The following is a 27,964-nucleotide window of genomic DNA, read 5'->3' on the forward strand; positions in this document are numbered from 1 at the left end:
TTTTCAATCTGGAGCGCTAATTACCTAGTCAAGAAGGGAGAAAGGTATTGATTTAGTCAGCGTTGGTTACTTAGCAGACAAACTCTAGACCAGTGTTTTTCAACCTTTTTTGAGCCAAGGCACATTTCTTTCATTGAAAAAATGCAGAAATCATTAAAAAATGAAACTCAGTTGACAGTAAAAAGTCGTTGTCGCAATTGTTGGATATGACTTTAAAGCATAACCAAGCATGCCTCACTATAGCTCTTGTCTCAAAGTAGGTGTACTGTCACCACCTGTCACATCACACCCTGACTTATTTGGAGTTTTTTGCTGTTTTCCTGTGTGTAGTGTTTTAGTTCTTGTCTTAGACTCCTATTTTGGTGGCTTTTTCTCTTTTTTTGCTATTTTCCTGTAGCAGTTTCATGTCTTCCTTTGAGCGATATTTCCCGCATCTACTTTGTTTTAGCAATCAAGAATATTTCAGTTGTTTTTATCCTTCTCTGTGGGGACATTGTTGATTGTCATGTCATGTTCGGATGTACATTGTGGACGCCGTCTTTTCTCCACAGTAAGTCTTTGCTGTCGTCCAGCATTCTGTTTTTGTTTACTTTGTAGCCAGTTCAGTTTTAGTTTCGTTCTGCATAGCCTTCCCTAAGCTTCAATGCCTTTTCTTAGGGGCACTCACCTTTTGTTTATTTTTGGTTTAAGCATAAGACACCTTTTTACCTGCACACTGCCTCCCGCTGTTTCCGACATCTACAAAGCAATTAGCTACCAGCTGCCACCTACAGATATGGAAGAGTATTACACGGTTACTCTGCCGACATCTAGACAGCACCGACACTCAACAACAACACACCATTTGCAGACTATAATTACTGGTTTGCAAAAAAAATGTTTAACCCAAATAGGTGAAATTAGGCACACCAGACTATATCTCACGTGTGGCACAGTGGTTGAAAAACACTGTTCTAAGTAACAAAGACTTAATTTAGAGTTTTTTGGACACTAAGGAACATATTCTAAATAACAAAGACTTAATTTAGAGTTTTTTTGGATACTAGGGAACATATTCTAAGTAACAAAGACTTAATTTAGAGTTATTTGGTTAGGGTTAGGGTTAGGGTTAGAGGGTTAGGGTTACAATAAGGCCATGCCGAATACGGCATTAATAAGTACTTAATGACTAGTTAAGAGTCAATATGTTACTAATTTGCATGTTAATAAGCAACTAAATAATGGTGAATATGTTCCCCATACTAAAGTGTTACCATGTTTTATTACTGGTGCACAAAATGAACCGTGCATGAACATCACCTTGTTCAAAGAACAAAACCAACACAGTGCATAAACTCACAACAAATTACACACCTGCAAATCAGTCTGACTTCTGCTGTTGCCGTATCCGTAATACGCCGATAGGGAGAAGTTTTTATTTACACGATGAGTCGGGTGTGTCTTGACCTCTGCCGAAGCCCTGAGCCCGACTCACCGAACCCCTAGGGTTCCATCGAACCCAGGTTAAGAACCACTGCTCTAAACCGAGGTACGTTCCGAACCGAAATTTTTGTGTACCGTTACACCCTTAGTTTTACTTCATTTTGTTGTATTCACTTTCATTATACAGTGGTTAACATCTGTCAAACTGGACCAAAGTTTTCTCATTTTTGACACTTGATAACCTCGGAGATGGTCTGCGTTCCATTGAGTTGCTGTCATGTCTGTGTGATCATGTTTTGTTTTAGTCATGTTCGGTTTTGTTTTTGGACTTCTTGTGCACTTTTGTTTGTTTTGTCACCACAGCAACCATTAGTTTCACCTGGTTCCCATCCTCATGTCACGCACCTGTCTCACGTTTTCACATTTTGCGTCACGCACCTGCTGTCACTAATCATGTCACTATAATTCATACTTGCCAACCTTGAGACCTCCGATTTCGGGAGGTGGGGGGTGGGAGTTGGGGGCGTGGTCGGGGGTGGGGCGGGGCGTGGTTGGGGGCGTGGTTAAGAGTGGAGGAGTATATTGACAGCTAGAATTCACCAAGTCAAGTATTTCATACATATATATATATCTACATCCTGAAAAAATGCAAACAAAACTGTGATTAGATCATTGATACTTCAAACTTGCATAAATATAACATGAATATAACATAACTTGGCTTCTGAGAGCTTCAAAATGTAATAAATAAAGTTTTTGATAAACAAACAATTATTTTAATAATTAAATATGGTCATTTTAAATGAATGATTATGATAATTTAAAATTAATTATTTCAAATATGTTTATTTTAATGTACCGGTATAATTCTATGCCTTGATGTAATAAGGAGTCAGAAAAAATAAAAATAAAAATACAATTAATGTTGATGTTTTTAGCAAAATATAGTAAACATTTATTTAGTTTTCTTTTTTAAATTAATAAATATATTTATTTTTAGGTAAGATAAACATAATAATACAATGTATCTTTAGTCTGGATGATTTAGTTCTTGTCACCCTGTTGTCCTCCCGTCGTGAAAAAAGGCTGTCCTCACTCAGGTCCGCATGGAGCTGGAGGGGGCGTGGCCTCCAGCTCCGGCTAAAAATTGGGAGATTTTCGGGAGAATATTTGTCCCGGGAGGTTTTCGGGTGAGGCGCTGAATTTCGGGAGTCTCCCGGAAAATTCGGGAGGGTTGGCAAGTATGCTATAATTTAAGCTCCCAGTTGCCAGGCTGTCTTCCTGGCGACATCACTCTCGTTCCAAGTAAGTTCTCTTTATTCAGGCCATAGTTTGCAAGTTTTGTTTTATGTTCATAGATCTGCCTTCGTGCTAGTGTTTTATTTTCATAGCCACATTTTGTACCTCCGCTGTGAGCGCCTTTTGTTTGTTCCTTTTGAGCGTTAAAATGAAAAGATGTCACTACCTTCACGCCATGTCCGGTCCAATTCTTTTGCACTATGGGAAAACAAACCACGCCAAAGTCCTAGTCTTGACAGTTGCATTCTTCTTGTGAGTTTATTCCACCAGAAAGCGTTAATACATCAATCCAAAGCGGTGTCATTAGCGTTAAGTGGGAGTCAGCATTGAAAATGAAGTCAATCTGTGGAGAGTCGGGGCTCTTCACCCCGCCGTTTTACGCTCTCAACTCTTCTTTATTAGGCTCAAATGTTTTTTTGGGGGGGAGGAAGCGTGCAAAGTCTGGCAGTAACTCGATTGGAGAGCAAATCTTTAGCCATCTCTATGATTCATTCCGCGTAATAACATTTCATCAAAGCTTTTTTGCGTCTATTTGCTATGCCCCGGATAAGCGCGTGATAAAGATTAAACGTATTACTTTGGTGGAATAAACAGGCAGCAGCCAAGGGATCAAATGAAATTACAGTGATTGATTGTATTGTTCTGCCGGTGGGACGGAGATAATTGCCTTCTGGGAAACAGGGGGTATGAATTCTCCACGCGCTGTAATTCCATCCTGCGGCGCCGCCGGGGACGCCCGAGATTAAAGGCACCCTGCGGAGTTTTAATTGTCATCACAAGTGCTTCTGTTTGCATTCTGTGTCTCTTCCCGTAACCTTTGTGGACTACTGATACCTGAGGAGACAGTATGAATGTCTACTCTTTCTAAAAAAACCGTATGCACTGCAAAAAGTCAGTGTTGAAAAAGAAGAACAAAAAAATACAAAAATGAGGGGTATGTTATTTGAACTAAGCAAAATTATCTGCCAATAGAACAAAAAAAAATTGGCTTGTCAAGACTTTCCAAAACAAGTAAAATTAGCTAACCTCGATGAACCCAAAAATACCTGAAAATAAGTATATTCTCACTAATAACAAGTGCACTTTTCTTGGTAGAAAAAAAAGAGACATTTTTGCTCAATATGTTGAAAAATATTCTTGAATTAAGTAAATGCTAGTGCCACTATCTTGACATAATGATATGCGCTCGGCATTACATTTCTTGAAACCAGCAAACTTATACTAAAAACTAATTTATTGTTCTTAATGGAAAGGCAACAAAGCAAGCGCTTGTTACTCTCGGGGTCTCCTAGCCGCTCAGGCAAATCATATTGTCTAAAAATGCATTTTTCCATGGATAACATGACATCATCACGCCAAGTGCGTGCTCTTTCAGTCAATTAGTGCGCATATATACAGCCCGGCCTCTGGCCAAAATATTTTTAACCGTAATTTTGAAGAATTTATCTGAATGTGCATGAACTATTTCTGTTCAAAATTGTTAGAAATGTTAAATGTTTAAATATTAACTGTCAGTTTACTGTACTGTGCCAACTGTACTACTATATGAGTACCTATTTTCTATTGTTTCATTGAAAATAAAACAGCCAATTCCATTTGGCTGTCATCCGTTTTAATTATGAGACACAATTGTGTCAAAGTCATGATTTTTTTTTTTTCATGCTTGAAATAAGAAATTATTACTTTAAGAAAGTAGTTTTATACTTGTGAGTGTTGATGACACAGCTTTGCAAAAGTTGATGTTCTAGTTTCATGTTTTACTCAATATAGGTCATCAAATCTCAGCAACAAGCTGTAATATCTTACTGAGATCATTTAGGACCAAAACACTTAAAACAAGTAAAACACTCTAACATAAAATCTGCTTAGTGAGAAGAATTATCTTATCAGACAGAAAATAAGCAAATATCACCCTTATTTGAGATATTTCATCTTACTTAGATTTCAGTTTTTGCAGTGCTCCAGTTTGATTTTAGAATGTTCTGACTATTACCCAGTGTTGCTATTTTTTACTACTTTATTGTTCAGTGGTACCTCGGTTTTCATATGCCCCACTTTTTGGAGGATTCCGAGTTCGACAAATATTTCTCCACAAAATTTCCCCCCGGTTTTGTGTTAATAATAATAATAATAATAGATTTTATTTATAAAAAGCATTTTACATTGAGTAAACAACCCCAAAGTGCTACAGTGTATTAAAAAAATAACTAAAAAAAATAAAAAGATATAAAAAATAAAAAAATAAAAATAAAAACTAGAACAGCCTAATAGCTAGAACTAGTATGCATACATCTAAAAAAAGGCTTTTTTTTAAGCATAACAATAACATACATATACACACAGGGTCCATTGCCAAGTTTCATGCAGTCAACATATATAAAATAACAACTAAATGAGATAAGGTTCAAAATTGGTTTCTTAACAAAACCTTTCTACATATACGGTGCAACATTTCCACATATAAAGTGCAACATTAAACTGCTTGAAGTTGTTGCTCATATTAACTAAAATGACAAAACTTTTCTTCTGCATACAAAAAGTGCAACATTAAACAGATTGACTTTTCTCCCCGGGGGTCAAAATCTAGTTTTTAATGCAATTTTTTTAAGCCTTCTTTAAAAGCATCCACAGTCTGTGGTGCCCTCAGGTGGTCAGGGAGAGCGTTCCACAGACTGGGAGCGGCGGAGCGGAAAGCCCGGTCTCCCATTGTTCGTAGCAAAAGTCTCGGCTTATCGTACGGCTAAACATATGGCGTAACACAGTGTTTTTCAACCTTTTTTGAGCCAAGGCACATTTTTTGTGTTGAGAAAATGCGGAGGCACACCACCAGCAGAAATCATTAAAAAAACGAAACAGTTGACAGTAAAAAGTCGTCGTCGCAATTGTTGGATATGACTTTAAACCATAACCAACTACCGTATTTTCCGCACTATAAGGCGCACCTAAAAACCACAAATTTTCTCAAAAGCTGACAGTGCGCCTTATAACCCGGTGCGCTTTATATATGGATAAATATTAAGATTCATTTTCATAAAGTTTCGATCTCGCAACTTCGGTAAACAGCCGCCATCTTTTTTCCCGGTAGAACAGGAAGCGCTTCTTCTTCTACGCAAGCAACCGCCAAGGTAAGCACCCGCCCCCATAGAACAGGAAGCGCTTCTTCTTCTACTGTAAGCAACCACCCGCCCGCGTAGAAGAAGAAAAAGCGCGCGGATATCACCGTACGTTTCATTTCCTGTTTACATCTGTAAAGACCACAAAATGGCTCCTACTAAGCGACAGGTATCCGGTTCATGAAAAGTTAAAGTTAAAAGTTAAAGTACCAATGATTGTCACACACACACTAGGTGTGGCGAAATTATTCTCTGCATTTGACCCATCACCCTTGATCACCCCCTGGGAGGTGAGGGGAGCAGTGGGCAGCAGCGGTGGCTGCGCCCGGGAATCATTTTGGTGATTTAACCCCCAATTCCAACCCTTGATGCTGAGTGCCAAGCAGGGAGGTAATGGGTCCCATTTTTATAGTCTTTTGGTATGACTCGGCCGGGGTTTGAACTCCCAACCTACCGATCTCAGGACGGACACTCTAACCACTAGGCCACTGAGTAGGAAAAGACGCAATCTCTCCATCCGCACACGGATTACTATTTCACAGCAACTGATATTCCTGTGAACCGCACTGTGGATACAACGGGAGCACGTACGGTGAATATTCGCACCACAGGGAATGAGAAGTCATCCTTCACTGTGGTTCTAGCTTGCCATGCTAATGGCCAGAAACTTCCACCCATGGTGATATTCAAAAGGAAGACCTTGCCAAAAGAGACCTTTCCAGCCGGCGTCATCATAAAAGCTAACTCGAAGGGATGGATGAAGAAAAGATGAGCGAGTGGTTAAGGTAAGTTTAAGTTTACGCGAAGAGGCCGGGTGGCTTTTTTCACGCAGCTCTGTCCATGTTGATATACGTATGTTTGTGATTGCACATTTGCGTACATTTTGGGAGTGAACAGAGTTGTTAGAACGCTGGTTTTTAATATATTATTAAAGTTTGACTGACCTATCTGACTGTTTTTTTGACATTCCTTTAGCGCAGTTAGATGCGGCTTACAACACGGGGCGGCTTATAGGTGGACAAAGTTTTGAAATATGCCGTTCATTGAAGGCGCGGCTTATAACCCAGGGCGCCTTATGGTGCGGAAAATACGGTATGTATCAATATAGCTCTTGTCTCAAAGTAGGTGTACTGTCACCACCTGTAACATGACCCTGTGACTTATTTAGACTTTTTTGCTGTTTTCCTGCATGTGGGTAGTGTTTTAGTTCTTGTCTTGCGCTCCTATTTTGGTGGCTTTTTCTCAATTTTTTGGTATTTTCCTGTAGCAGTTTCATGTCTTCCTTTGAGCGATATTTCCCGCATCTACTTTGTTTTAGCAATCAAGAATATTTCAGTTGTTTTTATCCTTCTTTGTGGGGACATTGTTGATTGTCATGTCATGTTCGGATGTACTTTGTGGACTCCGCAGTAAGTCTTTGCTGTTATCCAGCATTCTGTTTTTGTTTACTTTGTAGCCAGTTCAGTTTTAGTTTCGTTCTGCATAGCCTTCCATAAGCTTCAATGCCTTTTCTTAGCGGCACTCACCTTTTGTTTATTTTTGGTTTAAGCATTGGACACATTTTTTACCTGCACGCTGCCTCCCGCTGTTTCCGACATCTACAAAGCAATTAGCTAACGGATTCCACCTACTGATATGGAAGAGTATTACACGGTTACTCTGCCGAGCTCTAGACAGCACCGACACTCAACAACAACACATCATTTGCAGACTATAATTACAAGTTTGCAAAAAATATTTTTAACCAAAATCGGTGAAACTAGATAATCTCCCACGGCACACCAGACTGTATCTCACGGCACAGTGGTTGAAAAACACTGGCGTAACAAACTAAAACTCTATCAGTGAATCACAACAAACACAAAACATGCAAAATAGTGGGTTTTCTAACAATGTGTCTATTTATTTATTTTTATTTTTCTAATAGTTTGGTGTAGGGTTGTACGGTATACCGGTATTAGTATAATACCGCGATATTAATGAATCATATTCGGTACTATATCACCTCTAAAAAGTACCGGTACCCCAAACCCCGTCGTCGTCACGTCGTGACATTGCTGGTTTACGAGCAGAGGAGCATGTTCGGCAGTGCACAATCACAGAGTACTTACAAACAGACACAGTGTGTAGACAGGAAAGGGAGAACGGACGCATTTTGGCTTAAAAAGTATCGATAAAGTAGAGACTTGTATATGACTTTTCATTTTTTGCGGCTCCAGACAGATTTGTTTTTTGTATATTTGGTCCAATATGGCTCTTTCAACGTTTTGGGTTGCTGACCCCTGCATTAGGGTAAAGAATAACATGCATAACGTATTATTTTGATGCTTTCGTTGGCAGTGATGTGATTTTCTAGTTTAAATATAACAGTTAGTGTCTATACTAGAGATGCGCGGATAGGCAATTATTTCATCCGCAACCGCATCAGAAAGTCGTCAACCATCCGCCATCCACCCGGCCTAACATTTAATCAGAACCGCACCCGCCCGCACCCGCCCGTTGTTATATATCTAATATCGACGATGCAAGGCATTAGTGAGGTTATAAAGCTTTTGCCTGTTAAAGAAAGGAGACTGATCCAATGCAACACAGACATTCGCGTGCCACGCTGTCACGGCCCAGGCGCACACCAGTGCGCAATCATATTGGAGCCGCGCTGAGCGCACCTCCAAGCGCGTCTCGCTGCCGGCGACGGCCGGGTATGGGCCCGACGCTCCAGCGCCATCCATTTTCAGGGCTAGTTGATTCGGCAGGTGGGTTGTTACACACTCCTTAGCGGGTTCCGACTTCCATGGCCACCGTCCTGCTGTCTATATCAACCAGGGTGAGCCCCACCCCTTTCGTGAGCGCACTGCGCGCGGAGTGACCCCTGTTACGCGCCCCCGGCAACAGGGGTGGCGGGCAGGTAAGCTGCGCGGGCGGAGCGCGCGGAGTGACCCCTGTTACGAGCCCCCGGCCAGGGGGGTGGCGGGCAGGTAAGCTGCTTACCTGCTGCGCGTGACGCCGGCCGTGGCGAAGGCGGACGAGGCGGGGTGTCGGTGCGGTGGGCGCGGTGGTGACCCTGGACGTGCGTCGGGCCCTTCTCGCGGATCGCCTCAGCTACGGCTCCCGGTGGGGCCCTCTCGGGGGAAGGGGCCTCGGTCCCGGACCCCGGGGAGGCGTCCCTTCTCCGCTCCGTAAAAGTGTCCATCTCTTTTTTTTTTCTTCTTCTGTTGTGGCATATGCTGCAGGTGCCTGCTCGTTTTTCGTATGTGGGTAACAACATTTAACTATGTATATATATTTCCCAATTGGTTTAACTGCCACCCGCCTGAATCAATTTAAAATCTAATTTTTTTTTTATTTCAACCGACCCGACCCGACCCGCGGATAAAATCTAATTTTTTTTTAATTTCAACCGCCCGATCCGCGGATAATCCGCGGACTCCGCGGTTGTGTCCGCAAACCGCGCATCTCTAGTCTATACTAAACAAATAAATTAATCCCCCACCCCAAAACCCAAAACCAAAGAGTCTGTTGCCTCCGCCCCCGCCGAAACACACGTGATAAATCAACACCCTTTCAAAAATAGATAAGGTGCTGCACCGCCATTAAAAGCTCCACCACTCCAGAGGCTGGAGATCGTCTGCTGCTTTTGTCCCTAAATTCATCAACTGAAGACGCTAATCGGTGACATCATCTGACGCCACTGCCATGATTTCATGTCACGTGTGACTGGGGTTCCACTGGGATCTTGGTGTTATAATGCAGATAATGGTCTCCATCCATCATTTTAAACCTGCTCTAAGCTTATAGTCATTCTCTACCAGTCCTGTAGGAGGCAGTATCGTGTATTACGATTACATTGTCAAACAGAAACAAAATTGTTTCCGAATGCTAAATTATCCAAATAAATTCATAACAAAATATGTACCCAGCCTACCGCCCGAATGCAACTGAGATAGGCTCCGGCTCGTTAAATATGTGTGATGGTCAAGCTTTTATGTTAAAGGGGAACATTATCACAATTTCAGAAGGGTTAAAACCATTAAAAATCAGTTCCCAGTGGCTTATTATATTTTTCGAAGTTTTTTTCAAAATTTTACCCATCACGCAATATCTCTAAAAAAAGCTTCAAAGTGCCTGATTTTAACCATCGTTATAAACACCCGTCCATTTTCCTGTGACGTCACATAGTGAATACAAACAAACATGGCGCATAGAACAGCAAGCTATAGCGACATTAGCTCGGATTCAGACTCGGATTTCAGCGGCTTAAGCGATTCAACAGATTACGCATGTATTGAAACGGATGGTTGTAGTGTGGAGGCAGGTAGCGAAAACGAAATTGAAGAAGAAACTGAAGCTATTGAGCCATATCGGTTTGAACCGTATGCAAGCGAAACCGACGAAAACGACACGACAGCCAGCGACACGGGAGAAAGCGAGGACGAATTCGGCGATCGCCTTCTAACCAACGATTGGTATGTGTTTGTTTGGCATTAAAGGAAACTAACAACTATGAACTAGGTTTACAGCATATGAAATACATTTGGCAACAACATGCACTTTGAGAGTGCAGACAGCCCAATTTTCATGAATTAATATATTCTGTAGACATACCCTCATGTCAGCAGGCCAGGGAAGCTAGGGTCGATATTCTTCTCTTGATCATCTTCGGTGGCATAAGGGACGGTGTGAGCCAAGACATCCAGGGGGTTTAGCTCGCTCGTCTGCGGGAACAAACTGCCGCCATTGCTTGCCGTGCTACCGAGGTCCTTTGTCCCTGAATTGCTCACACACTCCGGCAGATTCAATGGGGGTCTGGCAGCAGATTTCTTTGACTTTATCGTTGGAAATGCATCTGCTTTGAGTGTCGCAGGATATCCACACATTCTTGCCATCTCTGTCGTAGCATAGCTTTCGTCGGTAAAGTGTGCGAAACAAACGTCCAATTTCTTGCCACTTTCGCATCTTTGGGCCACTGGTGCAACTTGAATCCGTCCCTGTTCGTGTTGTTACACCCTCCGACAACACACCAAAGAGGCATGATGTCTCCAAGGTATGGAAAACAGTCGAAAAAACGGAAAATAACAGAGCTGATTTGACTCGGCTGGAGATCGTCTGCTGCTTTTATCCCTAAATTCATCAACTGAAGACGCTAATCGGTGACATCATCTGACGCCGTTGCCATGATTTCATGTCACGTGTGACTGGGGTTCCCCTGGGATCATGGTGTTATAATGCAGATAATGGTCTCCATCCATCATTTTTAAACCTGCTCTAAGCTTATAGTCATTCTCTACCAGTCCTGTAGGAGGAAATGGCGGATTGCTTCCCGATGTGACGCCAGGTTGTGACGTCATCGCTCCGAGAGCAAATAATAGAAAGACGTTTAATTCGCCAAAATTCACCCATTTAGAGTTCGGAAATCGGTTAAAAAAATATATGGTCTTTTTTCTGCAACATCAAGGTGTTCCCCTTTAAAATACTGAACAGATGTTTACCTTATCCCAATAAACATCTGTTCAGTATTTTAACATAAACGTGTTTGATTGTGAGGCATTAAAAGCCACAAAATGCAACGGGTCCATCAGACCCACAAACACTGGCTGAGTAACAACAATATGAACGTTGCACGGAAAATTTATCTGCCAGTTTCTGCATCCCACAGGGATTCTTCTTTTGTGTTTCTGCACCTGCGGTTCCCACACAAGGTTGCAACATTGTTTGTCAACACGGTCTGCTCTCATTTTCTCGCACATTTGACCCTCTGATGTTCTGTGTACCTACACTCTGTCCTCCACACTTCTATTAGCCCTGGGCCCGGACATCTTATATGTAATAGAAATGTGTAGGGGGGGTGTATGGTGTGTGGTCATTAAATATGTATTCTGATATATGTTCTTCACAGAAAAGGAGCCAAAGTCAGTGAGTCTCAGTTTGAAAAATTAATTAATTGTATCATTTTTCTTTTAATAAAAAATGAAAACGGGTCCCACAGACCCTAACACCATGTATGTGGGGGTAATGCGCATTTAACACAGTTTTCACAATGATTAATTATTGTATAAGATGTCTTTTTCTTTAAATCTACAACTGTTTTTGATTTGAGTTCTAACAAATAAGGATGGCAGAAAATGACGCAACATTGTTTGTCAGCACTGTCTGCTCTCATTTTCTCGCACATTTGAATGTAATGCCGAGCGCATATCATTATGTCAAGATAATGGCACTAACATTTACCTAATTTAAGAATATTTTTCAACATATTGAGCAAAGAGGTCTAATTTTTTTTCTACCAAGAAAAGTGCACTTGTTATTAGTGAGAATATACTTATTTTAAGGTATTTTTGGGTTCATTGAAGTTAGCTAATTTTACTTGTTTTGGAAAGTCTTGACAAGACGAATTTTCTTGTTCTATTGGCAGATAATTTTGCTTAGTTCAAATAAAATACCCCTCATTTTTTCTTTTTTTTTTCTTGACTTTCTGCTGTGTATAAGATGTCTTTTTCTTGAAATCTACAACCTAAACAGTTTTTGATTTGAGTTCTAACGAATAAGGATGGCAGAAAATGACGCCGCTGTGATTTTTCCTCCCTAAAACCTTTGCAAGCGCTATTTTCCTTCCCTCCTCCCCTCAGCAGAAGGTGAAAAAGCAGCTGACACGCAGGGCGGACTCAAACCCGCGACTTTGTCGCAAAGACATCGCGTGCGCCGAGATCCGCTGAGCCGCGACGCGTGATCTTTTTTAAGCGGGTGGCGGCCGCAGAGGCGAGAGGCGAGCGACACGCACCTGCCACCAGGAGCTGTGCAAGTCGGCGAACATCAGGCCGATCACGTCGCCCGTGCGAGCGCACAGCGGGGGGCCGCACGGCGGACAGGGGGCGCCGTGGTAGTCTCTGATCACCAGCATCTGGGGCAGACCTAGAAGGACACCAAAGCGCATTTAAAAAGTACCAAAGGAGAAGCGGAGGCTCATCACATCAGTGCAATGTTTTCTCTAGAAAAATATTTTTTTTTATAGCCATGAATGAAAAATATTACGATGTCTGATAGCTTTTAGAAAAAAATGAGGCAGCTCTCAACACATTCTTTTGGACGTATAATAAAGAAGCGATGGCGTCTAACTGCCAGCACTCAACATCAATTGTTGGAAATCGGGGGTTCAATCACCAAATGATTCACGGGCGCGGCCACTGCTGCTGCTCACTGCTCCCCTGTGGGTGATGGGTCAAATGCAGAGGTTAATTTCCCCGTGCCTAGTGTGTGTGTGACAATCATTGGCACTTTAACTTTAACTTTAATTCCTCTTATGCTTACAGGATACACATACACGGTATGGACGAAAGTATTGGGACACGTGAATGCAATTATGTTGCTGCTTTAACAGCTTCCACTATTCCTGGGAGTCTTTTTTTTACTGCAATCCAATCCAATCCACTCTATTTATATAGCATATTTAAACAACAAAAATGTTCCCAAAGTGCTGCACAACAATATTAAAAACAAAATTAAAAACAGTATTAAAAACAATGTTCAAATATTATCCTTAGCTCCACCAATGACTGAATAAAAACTAAAAAATTAAATAAATATAAAAACAATATAAAAATAAATATGATTAAAAACGATTTTAAAGGGAAAAAACAATTAAAACAATAAATAGAAATCTAAATTTATAAAAAAAACACAGAGGACAACAGAGGACCACACAACTCACGTACTGTTAAAAGCCAAAGAGTAATAGTGGGTCTTAAGACGAGACTTAACATACTTGCCAACCTTGAGACCTCCGATTTCGAGAGGTGGGGGCGTGGGGGGCGTGGTTGAGGGCGGGGGCGTGGTTAAGAGGGGAGGAGTATATTGACAGCTAGAATTCACCAAGTCATGTATTTCATACATATATATATACATACATATACATATACATATATATATATATATATATATATATATATATATATACATCCTGAAAATATGCAAACAAAACTGTGTTTAGATAATTGATACTTCAAACTTGCATAAATAAATCTTAAGGAATATAACATAACTTGGCTTCTGAGAGTTTCAAAATGTAATGAATAAAATGCTAAAGTTGTTGATAAACAAGCAATTATTTTAATAATTAAATATGGTAATTTTAAATGAATTACTATGATCATTTAAAATTAGTGATTTTATTTTACGTTTATTTTAATGTATAATTCTATGGCTGGATGTAATAAAGAGTCAGAAAAAATACAAATAAAAATACAATCAATTTTGATGTTTTAGCAAAATATAGTAAAAAAAAAAGTTTTTATTTTTTTTTAAATTAATAAATATATTTATTTTTAGGTAAGATAAACATAATAATACAATTTATCTCTAGTCTGGATGATTTAGTTCTTGTCACCCTGTTGTCCTCCCGTCATAAAAAAAAGGCTGTCCTCACTCAGGTCTGCATGGAGCTGGAGGGGGCATGGCCTCCAGCTCCGGCTAAAAATCGGGAGATTTTCGGGAGAATATTTGTCCCCGGAGGTTTTCGGGAGAGGCGCTGAATTTCGGGAGTCTCACGGAAAATTCGGGAGGGTTGGCAAGTATGCTTAAAACACTCCACTGTGGGAGCGGTTTGAACATGGAGGGGCAGAGTGTTCTAGAGCTTTTTACTGCATTTCAAAGAGCGTTTGTATGAATTTATCCATCCATCTTCTTCCGTTTAGCCGAGTTCGGGTAGCGGGGGCAGCAGCCTTGGAGGTGCTGATTCTCATCCCAGTCGCTTCACACTCAGCTGCGAACCGATCCAGTGAGAGCTAAAGATTTTGGTCAGATGAAGCCATCTTTTTTCACTGCATTTCAAAGAGCGTTTGTATGAATTTGTATGTCTTTTTTATTTTATTTTTAAAGTTATTTTATTGACAAAGGTGGTCACACACCCCCCCCCCCCTCCGTATCTCTCCTGCCTGCTTCTTCGTCTTGATTTTTGTCTTAACTTGTAACGTGTTTATAGGTCTTTCTCACTGGCACTCATCGAGGGCGGACGCTCCCCTTTCCTCTCCCTTATCTCTCCTGCTTGCTTCTTTGTCTTGTCTTGTCTTAACTTTTGTTTTGGGTGATGGAAGGATGGGCAGCGCTTGAGAGCTGCGGCCAGCCACCATGGCCCCCCACTCCCCCCTCTGTTGCTAGATATCTCGAGACGTATGATGTAATATGTATATTTACTTTGCTATGGAGGTTTTTTCCCACTCCAGACTGGGCCACCAGTCTAGATTGTATTTTTTTACTCATCCTTCCCCAGCGATTTACCTTTTTCCCATCTTTTACGGGGCGCCTTGTGGCGACCCATCAGCGTTCCTGTTCTGTAACCCTGTACACTGTTTGTTTGTCTAATCTTGAACGGGTTTGTGCTGAAAACAAAGTTTTGTTGTACTTGTGCAATGACAATAAAGACCTATCCTATCCTATCCTTTATATGTGCTAATGTGGCTACAGCTAGGCCCCAAACTGAGTCCCTCTCATACAATCAACTTATTTTACTTATCCTACCCCACCACCCCCACCCCATCGCCCACCATTACCATTTCCCACCTTTTTCCCCACCTCGTGGCGACCCTTCAGCGTTCAAGTTCTGTCTACCCTGTATAGTGTGTGTTTGCTCTTAAATTGGTCTGTACTGAGATTCATTTCGCTGAACATTTTAAGTGCCATGGTAATAAAGTGCTTTTTTTTTTTTATTTGTCAGGTCAGAGGTCGCAGATTGTAAGACTTGGCCGAGGGCCTAACTTACAAACCCCAAAACCAGTGAAGTTCGCACATCGTGTAGATGGTAAATAAAAACAAAATACAATTATTTGCAAATCCTTTTCAACTTATATTCAATTGAATAGACTGCAAAATTGGACAAAAAAACTAGAAAACGTTATTTTTTGCAAATATTAGCTCATTTGGAATTTGATGCCTGCAACATGTTTCAAAAAAGCTGGCCCAAGTGGCAAAAAAGACTGAGAAAGTTGAGGAATGCTCATCAAACGCTTATTTGGAACATCCCACAGGTGGACAGGCTAATTGGGAACAGGTGGGTGCCATGATTGGGTATAAAAGCAGCTTCCATGAAATGCTCAGTCATTCACAAACAAGGATGGGGCGAGGGTCACCACTTTGTCAACAAATGCGTGAGCAAATTGTCCAACAGTTTAAGAACAACATTTCTCAACCAGCTATTGCAAGGAATTTAGGGATTTCACCATCTAAGGTCCGTAATATCATCAAAAGGTTCAGAGAATCTGGAGAAATCACTGCACGTAAGCGATGATATTACGGACCTTCGATCCCTCCGGCGGTACTGCATCAAAAAGCGACATCAGTGTGTAAAGGATATCACCACATGGGCTCAGGAACACTTCAGAAAACCACTGTCAATAACTACAGTTGGTCGCTACATCTGTAAAGGCAAGTTAAGACTCTACTATGCAAAGCCAAAGCCATTTATCAACAACACCCAGAAACGCTGTCGGCTTCGCTGGGCCCGAGATCATCTAAGATGGACTGATGCAAAGTAGAAAAGTGTTCTGTGGTCTGACGAGTCCACATTTCAAATCGTTTTTGGAAACTGTGGACGTCGTGCCCTCCGGACCAAAGAGGAAAAGAACCATCCGGATTGTTATAGGCGCAAAGTGTAAAAGCCTGCATGTGTGATGGTATGGGGGTGTATTAGTGCCCAAGACATGGGTAACTTACACATCTGTGAAAGCACCATTAATGCTGAAAGGTACATACAGGTTTTGGAGCAACATATGTTGCCATCCATGCAACGTTGCCATGGACGCCCCTGCTTATTTCAGCAAGACAATGCCAAGCCACGTGTTACATCAACGTGGCTTCATAGTAAAAGAGTGCGGGTACTAGACTGGCCTGCCTGTAGTCCAAATGTGTGGCGCATTATGAAGCCTAAAATACCACAACGGAGACCCCGGACTGTTGAACAACTTAAGCTGTACATCAAGCAAGAATGGGAAAGAATTCCATCTGAAAAGCTTCAAAAATGTGTCTCCTCAGTTCCCAAACTTTTACTGAGTGTTGTTAAAAGGAAAGGCCATGTAACACAGTGGTAAAAATGCCCCTGTGCCAACTTTTTTTGCAATGTGTTGCTGCCATTAAATTCTAAGTTAATGATTATTTGCAAAAAAAAATGACGTTTCTCAGTTCCAACATTAAATATCTTGTCTTTGCAGTCTATTCAATTGAATATAAGTTGAAAAGGATTTGCAAATCATTGTATTCTGTTTTTATTTACGAATTACACAACATGCCAACTTCACTGGTTTTGGGCTTTGTACTATTACACTTTTGTGACACTAAAGAATGTTATAATAAGAAACCAAAATGACAGGTCCTCACTGGAACAGATAACATTACCGCAAGCACTGATTAAATCCCCCCTGCCTGCAGTTCTTTCCAAATTCATGCAGCTACAGTATTTTCTCAAAGCAGCGGCGCACACAAACATGGCCGCGGGCGCCGGACGAAGCAAAGGCAAAGACGAAACGCTGTTGCCAGTTTGAACGACACGTCCACTCAGTCTCCCCTGAGACCCCCTCCAGAGCCCCTCCACCCCTCCGCCACCCGCCGGCCTGAGGAATGTATTAACTGATGGTGACCCGGCTCGAACGCGCTCTCATGTTCACGCTTTTAACAAGAAACAATAAGACAAACTGTCCTTTTTATGGGCCCACAAATATTGTCATGATGAGTTGCGTCAACTCCCAGCAACCCTGAACGCATCCCTGCTTCCCTGATGTTGTCTATTTCTGTGTTTTTCATCCTTTTCTGAGCCAAGGCACATTTTTTGCCTTGCACACCACCAGCAGAAATCATTAAAAAACGAAACTCAGTTGACAGTAAAAAGTCGTTGTCAGAATTGCTGGATATGACTTTAGAGCATAACCAAGCATGCATCAATATAGCTCTTGTCTCAAAGTAGGTGTACTGTCACCACCTGTCACATCACACCCTGACTTATTTGGTGTTTTCCTGTGTGTAGTGTTTTAGTTCTTGTCTTGCGCTCCTATTTTGGTGGCTTTTTCTCTTTTTTTGGTATTTTCCTGTAGCAGTTTCATGTCTTCCTTTGAGCGATATTTCCCGCATCTACTTTGTTTTAGCAATCAAGAATATTTTAGTTGTTTTTATACTTCTTTGTGGGGACATTATTGATTGTCATGTCATGTTCGGATGTACATTGTGGACGCCGTCTTTGCTCCACAGTAAGTCTTTGCTGTCGTCCAGCATTCTGTTTTTGTTTACTTTGTAGCAAGTTCAGTTTTAGCTTCCTTCTGCATAGCCTTCCCTAAGCTTCAATGCCTTTTCTTAGGGGCACTCACCTTTTGTTTATTTTAAGTTTAAGCATTAGACACCTTTTTACCTGCACACTGCCTACCGCTGTTTTCCGACATCTACAAAGCAATTAGCTACCGGCTGCCACCTACTGATATGGAAGAGTATTACACGGTTACTCTGCCGAGCTCTAGACAGCACCGACCACTCAACACATAATTTGCAGACTATAATTACTGGTTTGCAAAAAATATTTTTAACCCAAATAGGTGAAATTAGATCATCTCCCACGGCACACCAGACTGTATCTCACGGCACAGTGGTTGAAAAACACTAGTCTATTTTAAGACTTTAGAATTCAACCAACCTTTTCCGGGTAACATCCACCTCTAAAGTTAGCGGAAAACTTCTTAATTTGACCGTCGTCACGACAAACCTCATATAAACCATATGTGTTTGAGTTTTTTCTTTAGCTTTTTTGTGACTTTTATTGTATGGTAATTTCGTTTTTTTTTTTTTTTACATTAGACTACAAACAGTGCTAAGCTCCTTATTTTTGAATTGTGAGACGTTTAAGAACGTTAATTAACGTGTTTGGCCTCTGATTTTATCCGATTTCAAGTCCTGAGCCGATACTTTGACAATAGCTTATAGAAGCGAAACATGTTTAAAAGCAAGTAACTAAAGTAAACACAACAACACATTTTATAAAGCCTATCTTATTAAATGTGAGGTATTGAATCCTACGTACAAGTTGTTTAACAAAATAAACCAGCTGGTGCACAGTAAGTAAATATAAGTAAAAAGTATTATTGGTTCACATTTCAATCATTTGGGTTTTGCCCTCAAAGTCTTCCAGTACCTAGAGACCTAATCCCTAACTTTGTAAACAATAAGAAAAAAAATATATACCTCTATTAAGAAGTCTAAAACAAGGGTGCTCTTTGTCTTCATACTTATTTATTATTGCTATTGAAATATTGGCGATTAAAGTTAGATTGAATACAAATATTGAAGGGCTCAGTAATAATAATATTGAAAGTAAAATAACAATGTATGCAGATTATACAAGCTTCTTTATCATCCCCAATCCTCATTGTTTGTGGAACCTTCTTAATCTTTTGGACATATTTTCACAGCAATCTGGGCTTAAGTTTAATTATGATAAATGTAAAATATTAAGGATCGGAAATCTAAAGGGAACGCCCTTTCGAATGGAATGCAAAGTGCCTGTTTTGTGGACAGATGGACCAGTTAACATACTTGGTGTTGTTGTCCCAGAGAATCTGGAAGATCAGTAAAATATGATAATCCACTAAGAAAGCTGGATACAATTATGCAATCGATCATGGTCAGATCCCATGATCGGGATTTGGACATCGCTAATTAAAATGTTACTGAAAACATTGCCTGTGCTGTAAATAAAAGTTTTATGATGGACACAGCTTGACCCTGGAACAATTTTTTTTTTTTACAGTACTGACATTATTTCTTATGGGAAGGAAGATTGACACGTATGTGAGGAAAAATGTCAAAAAGGATGTCAATGTTAGTCATGCTGACCTGGGTCTGGAAGCGCTGTGCTCTCCTGCAGATGGAAAAAAACAGAGATACTGTCGGACCATGTATAGAGGGGGGAACATTCTGACCCCAGCAATGAGTCATTATCATTCAATCATTTTGTAAAAAAAGAAAAAAAAGAAAAGTGCATTAATTTTCTGTCAATACATGTAACTTATAATCGGGTGCCCATGACCTACCAAGACATTGTACAGCTATGACTCCATGTAAATACCAGCGGCACACAAAGGTCACTTGCCTGACCAATTCTGATTAGTCATTTTCTAGATTAGTCATCGAAAAATGTAATGTATTTGTCACCAACTCTGTTGAATAAGTGAAAGGGCTGTACTGGAAATATGTTAGCCTTGATGCTGTAATTCAAACAGTTTAAAAGTGTTTTTTAAAAGACCTACAGTGGAGGGATGGATCATGAAATAAATCATGTGTTGAATCGTGAAATGACTAATTAAATCGTAAAATAATTAAATCAATTGTTAATGAAATCATTAAATAATTAAATAAATACTGAAATAAATAAATAAACGATTGTTGCCACGGCGGGGTTGCAGCTTACTGCGCAGTTTGTTCTCCCGGGATGCAAACGGATGACTCCGGACAGGACTTGCCGGTAGGAACATGATTTAATCTTCGAAAATCAACGAAGCACCAAAAACAGAAAAACAAGACGAGGGAAAAAGTGCCGATCGCACTGGATGCTAGGGCTAACTCTTAGCACAGACTAGCGGTAGGAAAACTCTCGTAACAGAAGCGTGACGCAACCCAAGAAGCCAGACCGACTGACTGACAAAGGCAGGCTTAAATAATGTCTCTTGTAGAGATGCGCGGTTTGCGGACACAACCGCGGAGTCCGCGGATTATCCGCGGGTCGGGCGGTTGAAATAAAAAAAAATTAGATTTTATCCGCGGGTCGGGCGGTTGAAATAAAAAAAAAAAAGATTTTAAATAGATTCAGGCGGGTGGCAGTTAAACCAATTCGGAAATATATATACATAGTTAAATGTTGTTACCCACATACGAAAAACGAGCAGGCACCTGCAGCATATGCCACAACAGAAGAAGAAGAAAAAAAGAGATGGACACTTTTACGGAGCGGAGAAGGGACGCCTCGCCGGGGTACGGGACCGAGGCCCCTTCCCCCGAGAGGGCCCCACCGGGAGCCGTAGCTGAGGTGATCCGCGAGAAGAAGGGCCCGACGCACGTCCAGGGTCACCACCGCGCCCACCGCACCGACACCCCGCCTCGTCCGCCTTCGCCGCGGCCGGCGTCACGCGCAGCAGGTAAGCAGCTTACCTGCCCGCCACCCCCGTGGCCGGGGGCTCATAACAGGGGTCACTCTGCGCGCTCCGCCCGCGCAGCTTACCTGCCCGCCACCCCCGTTGCCGGGGGCGCGTAACAGGGGTCACTCCGCGCGCAGTGCGCTCACGAAAGGGGTGGGCTCACCCTGGTGAGCCGAGTGGGCCACTTTTGGTAAGCAGAACTGGCGCTGCGGGATGAACCAAACGCGCCCGATGCCGACGCTCATCAGACCCCAGAAAAGGTGTTGGTTGATATAGACAGCAGGACGGTGGACATGGAAGTCGGAACCCGCTAAGGAGTGTGTAACAACCCACCTGCCGAATCAACTAGCCCTGAAAATGGATGGCGCTGGAGCGTCGGGCCCATACCCGGCCGTCGCCGGCAGCGAGAGCCGCGAGGGCTAGGCCGCGACGAGTAAGATGGCCGCCGCGGTGCGCGCTGAAGCCTCGGGCGCGAGCCCGGTTGGAGCCGCCGCGGGTGCGAGGGACATCGCACCTCCACGGGCTTGGAGGTGCGCTCAGCGCGGCTCCCAGATGATTGGGCACTGGTGTGCGTCTGGGCCGTGACAGCGTGGCACGCATTGAATGTCTCTCCTTTCTTTAACAGGCAAAAGCTTTATAACCTCACTAATGCCTTGCATCGTCTATATTAGATGTATAACAACGGGCGGGTGCGGGCGGGTGCGGGCGGGTGCGGTTTTGATTAAATGTTAGTTCGGGTGGATGCGGATGGTTGACGACTTTTGTGATGCGGTTGCGGATGAAATAATTGCCTATCCGCGCATCTCTAGTCTCTTGATTAGCAACAGGTGAGCGCCCCGAACACAAGCGGCAGGTGCAAATAATACGTAGCTATGGTAACCAACTCAGAAGTGCACAAACAGGAACTTAAGGAGTCCAAAACTAACAGAAAACCATACCATACCAACTTTATTTATAAAGCCCTTTAAAGACAAGCACAGTTGAAAAACAAAGGGCTGTACACCACAGAGAAATAGAGGCAAAGGACCGACTAAAAAATAACATTTAAAACAGAAATAAAAATACACATTTAAAAAGCAAATATAAATTACCCTAAGAACAGTTTGTTAGATAAAAACAGTTTAAAAGCTAAAAACAGTTCAAAGTCTCATGCTGGGTTAAAAGCCAGTGAATAAAAATGGGTTTTAAGAAGGGTCTTAAAAATAGCCAAATAGGCATGATTTCTCTTTAATGGAAAATACATTTGTGTGTCATCGGCATAACAATGAAAAGAAATATCATGCTTTCTTAGGATTGAGCCCATGGAAGTAAATAAATAGAAAAGAGAAGTGGTCCCAGAACTGAGCCCTGTGGGACCCCACATGTCAAGGGAGCAACGGAGGATTCAGATCCAGCAAGATTTACAGAGAAGGTCCTGTTAGTCAAATATGACTTCAGCCAACTCAAAGCAGTACCACAGATGCCCGCTTGATGCTGCAGGCGGCTAATTAAAATATTATGGTCCACCGTATCAAATGCTGCTGTTAGATCCAGTAAAACTCAAATCACATGATCACCTAAATCTGTTGCTCGAAGGATGTCATTAAAAACCCTTAATAAAGCTGACTCGGTACTATGGAGGGGTTTAAACCCAGTCTGAAAGACTTCTAAAACATCACAGTCCTCTAAAAAAGTGTTTAACTGGGTAAAAACAATCTTTGAGAGGAAAGGCAGCTTAGAAATGGGTCTAAAATGGGCTAAAACTGAACTGTCCAGACCAGGTTTCTTTAAAAGCGGTTGAACCACGGCGTGTTTAAAACTGGTAAAACACAAAACATGATCCGGACCACGGATCATGACACAAGTACTTTTACAGTGAATACATTAATGGCACATGTATGTCTTGAATTCCAATTATAATTATTTAATGACATTTAGTTAATTATTGAAAGATGTATTTATCTATTTAATGTTGTCCCACTTGGCCTTTTGTAACCACATCTGTCGCTAACCAATAAGATAGTTGGCAGAGATTTATTTTAAAACATAAAGTGAATAATTTTCTTTTATAAAGACAGTATTTGGATGAGGTTGGGATATGTTTCCCCTTCATGATATCATGAAAAATACATTAAAAGCAATCTTTTCTCTCGAAAGCAGAGCAATTAAGCGTCACATTTGATGCTCATAAACAAGCTCTCGGGACACATATTACTGTTAGAACATCTCTGTAACAGGCTAAAATAATAGAAAGTACAATAGTGTAGGGATGGGCGATATATGGAATAAAATCGATATATCGCGGGTTTGTCTCTGTGCGATATAGAAAATGACTATATCGTGATATTCGAGTATACGTTCTCACGCAGTTTGATTGATTGATTGAGACTTTTATTAGTAGATTGCACAGTACAGTACATATTCCGTACAATTGACCACTAAATGGTAACACTCCAATACGTTTTTCAACTTGTTTAAGTCGAGGTCCACATTAATCAATTCATGGTAGTTGCTTTTAGCTGCGGGCATTACACTACAGGCTTTTCTCACTCTTTCTTGTCCCCTTCTCACAGAGACATAAAACAAGCGCACCTTCTTACATACATCACATACTTGTCATACGCCCTCACAGAGCAGAGAGGTAGCGGCATGGTAACGTTAGCTGTGGTGCTAGCTGTGCAGTGAGAGTGGTAATATAAGAGAAAGAAGGTGTGAATCTGGTAACAAATGAAGGAATAATTCATTCCCAATAAAAACAGCAGGGGATCCATCGTCTGGCGGTGGTTTGGCTTCAAGCGGGAAGATGTCGAACAGACAACCGTAATATGTCAAGTATGCGGCAAAAGCGTTGCTACAAAAAGTAGCATTACTGCTAATATGTAGCATCATTCCAAAAGTCACCTGCTAGAGCAGTGGTTCTCAAATGGGGGTACGCGTACCCCTGGGGGTACTTGAAGGTATGCCAAGGGGTACGTGAGATTTTTTTTTAATATTCTAAAAATAGCAACAATTCAAAAATCCTTTATAAATATATTTATTGAATAATACTTCAACAAAATATGAATGTAAGTTCATAAACTGAACATCAAATCAAGTAGGATATTCCATTCATTACCATAAAGCCAGAGTTTCCCCCATGCCATGATGGTTGGACCCTCACTAAAATGTCTGTCAAAAAGAACTGTGAAAAGAAACGCAACAATGCAATATCATACCTGCCAACTTTTGAAATCATAAAAACCTAGTAGCCAGGGTCCAGGGGTTGCAGGCCCCGGTAGGTCCAGGACAAAGTCCTGGTGGGGGGTTCAGGCTTCGCCCCCCCGACGCAAAATGATTATTAGCATTCAGACAGGTTAAAATGTTGCTAAAACCATCACTTTTCTATCAGTCACAGTGACTTTTCAAAACAAAAATATTACAGCAAAAATCATATGGGTTGATTGACATGTTTATTCTGTAAAATAACTTCAATAGTTTGAAATTATTTTGACAGTTAATGCCAGTTATCCTGTCAACCTTTCACAAGACTTCAATTTGTTAATTGAAAGTATAAACAGTATAAACACTTTTTACAGTAAACAAATGGTAAAACAGTACTAAACAATTCCATAAAAAAAAAAAAAAATTGGTGTCATTAACTTTCTGTCCAAGCTTGTATAATCTACTGCCTTGTTCAATTGTAAAAAAATATTCTGTGCCTAAAATTCACATTTCTATCACAATTATCATACTGTAAACATGGTAAGCTAACTTCATTAAAATTAATAGTCCTGTCAATAGCATGGAATTACAATTCAAATGTAGTTTTTTGTAAGCCTTTCAAAAGAATTCAAAATATGAAAAATTAATGAAAATTAATTTAAGCCATCAGACACTTGAAAAGTGGCACATCACATCTCTAATGTAATCATTTTAACTTTTCAACAGAAATAGCACTGCAAAAATATTAAGGACATACTTCTGTATTTTGGTAGTTATGCTGTCAACATTTAACAAGATTTCTTCAACTTGGACTTGAAAGCATAAATAGTATAAACACTTAACAGTATAACAGTACTAAACAATTCCAATAGATAACATTGGTGTCATTACCTTTTTGTGGCTAAAATCCAAATGTATCCAAAGAATCTGTTTGGGCGACGAAAAACGTTGAAAGTTTTCCACTTGTATCGCTAGCAACGGCATTAGACTTGTGTTCTTTTGTCCCAACGTGGTCTTTTACATCGCTAATTCCTCCGTGTCCGATCGAAAAATCTTGTCTGCACAAGGTGCAATTCGCGTAGTTTTCACCCTTTTTGGAAGGGATAATTATTCCCGGATAGGCTTTTGAATATTCTTCACGGAATTACTGCAGTTTTCTTTTTGGTTTAAGACTCGTTTGCGATTTTTCTCCGGCTGATTCCATGATCGTTCGCTCGTTTGGAAACAATGGCAACAGGTGCCTCGTGCTTGGCAGCGGTGCTATAAATAGCTATCGGAATGGCTTGATAGGAAGTTACGGGAAGCAGTGTCAATTGTCATTGTTGTTACGCAATTTCGTGAATAAAACTTAAAAAAAAAAAAAAATGTTTTAATTAATGAAAAACCGTATTTTTTATCACTGCAACCGTAACCCAGAATAGGTTGATGAAAACCGTACTAATCACGGGAAAACCGGAGTAGTTGGCAGGTATGCAATATTCAGTGTTGACAGCTAGATTTTTTTGTGGACATGTTCCATAAATATTGATGTTAAAGATTTCTTTTTTTGTGAAAAAATGTTTGGAATTAAGTTAATGAATCCAGATGGATCTCTATTACAATCCCCAAAGAGGGCACTTTAAGTAGATGATTGCTTCTATGTGTAGAAATCTTTATTTATAATTGAATCACTTGTTTATTTTTTTAGTTATTTGTATATCTTTTTTTTCCAAATAGTTCAAGGAAGACCACTACAAATGAGCAATATTTTGCACTGTTATACAATTTAATAAATCAGAAACTGATGACATAGTGCTGTATTTTACTTCTTTATCTCTTTTTTTCAACCAAAAATGCTTTGCTCTGATTCGGGGTACTTGAATCAAAAAAATGTTCACCGGGGGTACATCACTGAAAAAAGGTTGAGAACCACAACCAGAATGAAGAGTGCTTGAAACTCCGCATGTCAACATCTCCGGCCAGTGCCACACCCACAAAATGCCCAAGCAACCATTTCCACATCAACACCGTATGAAAAAAAATTAGTCACCAACAGAAGGAGATAACTTCCACAGGAACCTACCACATAGCGAAGGACATACACTACTTGATTCTTCATGTCGGGATCCCCAGCAAGAACATCCAGAAGCTGCAGTACATACAGAATAGTGCTGATAGGATCCTGATGAGAGTGCGGAAATACGACCATATCACACCAACTCTCAAATCCCTTCACTGGCTTCCTGTTCCACTCAGGATTGAATTCAAAGTCTCCCTACTAACCCACCAGTGCCTCCATGGAAATGCCCCCCTTTACCTCAAAGAACTGCTCACCCCCAAATCCTCCACACGACACCTCCGCTCCGGACAGGCTAACCTCCTCCAACCTCCGAGGACAAAGCTACGAACAATGGGAGACCGGGCTTTCTGCTCTGCCGCTCCCAGTCTGTGGAACGCTCTCCCTGACCACCTGAGGGCACCACAGACTGTGGATACTTTTAAAAAAGGCTTTTTATAGATATATGCATACTAGTTCTAGCTATTAGGCTGTTCTAGTTGTTTTTATTTTAATTATTATCTTTTAATTTTTTTAATTTTTTTAAATACACTGTAGCACTTTGAGGTTGTTAGCTCAATGTAAAGTGTTTTTTACAAATAAAATCTATTATTATTATTATTGATTTCCTATTAAGCAGCTCATTTTTATTTGACAGTTATTGAAATATCTTGTGTGACGTCATGCACGAAAGTGCACTTTATTTGTTTTAAACTATTGTAGTGGCGTTCTGTACAAAAAGTGCACTTTAATTTAGTGTTGTTTTGATATGTCATCTTAGTGACATCATACACAAAAGTGCACTAATAGCTTGTTTTAAAATGTCTCTGACAATCTTGCACTTTCTGTTTTGGAAATGACATGAATGTTTGTGCCACTGCTTAATAACTCTTTAATAAATACACTTTTAGTTGTGATTTCCCTCTCTGCATGAAAGTTTAAAAGTAGCATATATTAATGCAGTACGAAGAAGAATGTTTTAATGTAGACACATAGAATCATCATACTGCTGTGATTATATGCATCAAGTGTTCATTCAAGCCTAAGGCAAAATATTGTGTGTGTATATATATATATATATATATATATATATATATATATATATATATATATATATATATATACATATATATATATATATATATATATATATATATATATATATATATATATATATATATATATATATATATATCGTGTATCGTGACATGACCTAAAAATATCGAGATATTAATAAAAGGCCATATCGCCCAGCCCTACAATAGTGTATTACAAATATCCTACATGAGAATAATAATAATAATAATCCATTGGTTTTCTTACCTTGGACCTCAGCTTGGAAGATTCTGTAAAAAGGGAAGGCGACAGTCAGTTTATGGCAGCAAGAAAAATGTGGTTAAAAAGGTCAAAAGACTTTGGATTCAGTCAACTGGAAAAGTGACATCTGGATGACCTCACACTGTGGACTCCACGGAATCCCCACATTGATTCACACTTCGGCCTATATTCACGCTGCAGACTGCAGCCTAGATCTTGTCTACTTACATGGATTTTTTAAATAATAGCAATTAAATAATATGAACATTAAACGTACCATTGAGTTGGTCTGGTCTTTGCATCGCTAATGCATTACATTAAGACAATGTTAAATGCTGTTGCTGTAATTTTGATTCAATGTGAGTTTGTTTGATTAGTTTCTGTATTTTTACTGTATCATCATCATGTCATATCAAACCGGCAGCTTTTTCCAATTGAGTGAAAGA

General features: G+C 40.5%; 1 protein-coding gene across 3 annotated transcripts in view; it reads right to left on the reverse strand.

Annotated features, from left to right (window-relative positions):
• The window catches only part of LOC133618464 (guanine nucleotide exchange factor VAV3-like), a 150,524-nt gene that overhangs the window by 45,921 nt on the left and 76,639 nt on the right, over nt 1-27,964 (reverse strand). For all 3 annotated transcript variants that reach the window (XM_061978845.1, XM_061978843.1, XM_061978842.1), the window contains exons 19-21: nt 27,525-27,547; nt 19,689-19,713; nt 12,610-12,740 (exon numbers count right to left, since the gene is read on the reverse strand). In XM_061978845.1, the coding sequence (XP_061834829.1) occupies nt 12,610-12,740; nt 19,689-19,713; nt 27,525-27,547 (179 nt within the window). The remainder of the gene's footprint in view (nt 1-12,609; nt 12,741-19,688; nt 19,714-27,524; nt 27,548-27,964) is intronic.

The sequence above is a fragment of the Nerophis lumbriciformis genome, linkage group LG19, assembly GCF_033978685.3.
Source record: "Nerophis lumbriciformis linkage group LG19, RoL_Nlum_v2.1, whole genome shotgun sequence".
Lineage (NCBI taxonomy): Eukaryota > Metazoa > Chordata > Actinopteri > Syngnathiformes > Syngnathidae > Nerophis > Nerophis lumbriciformis.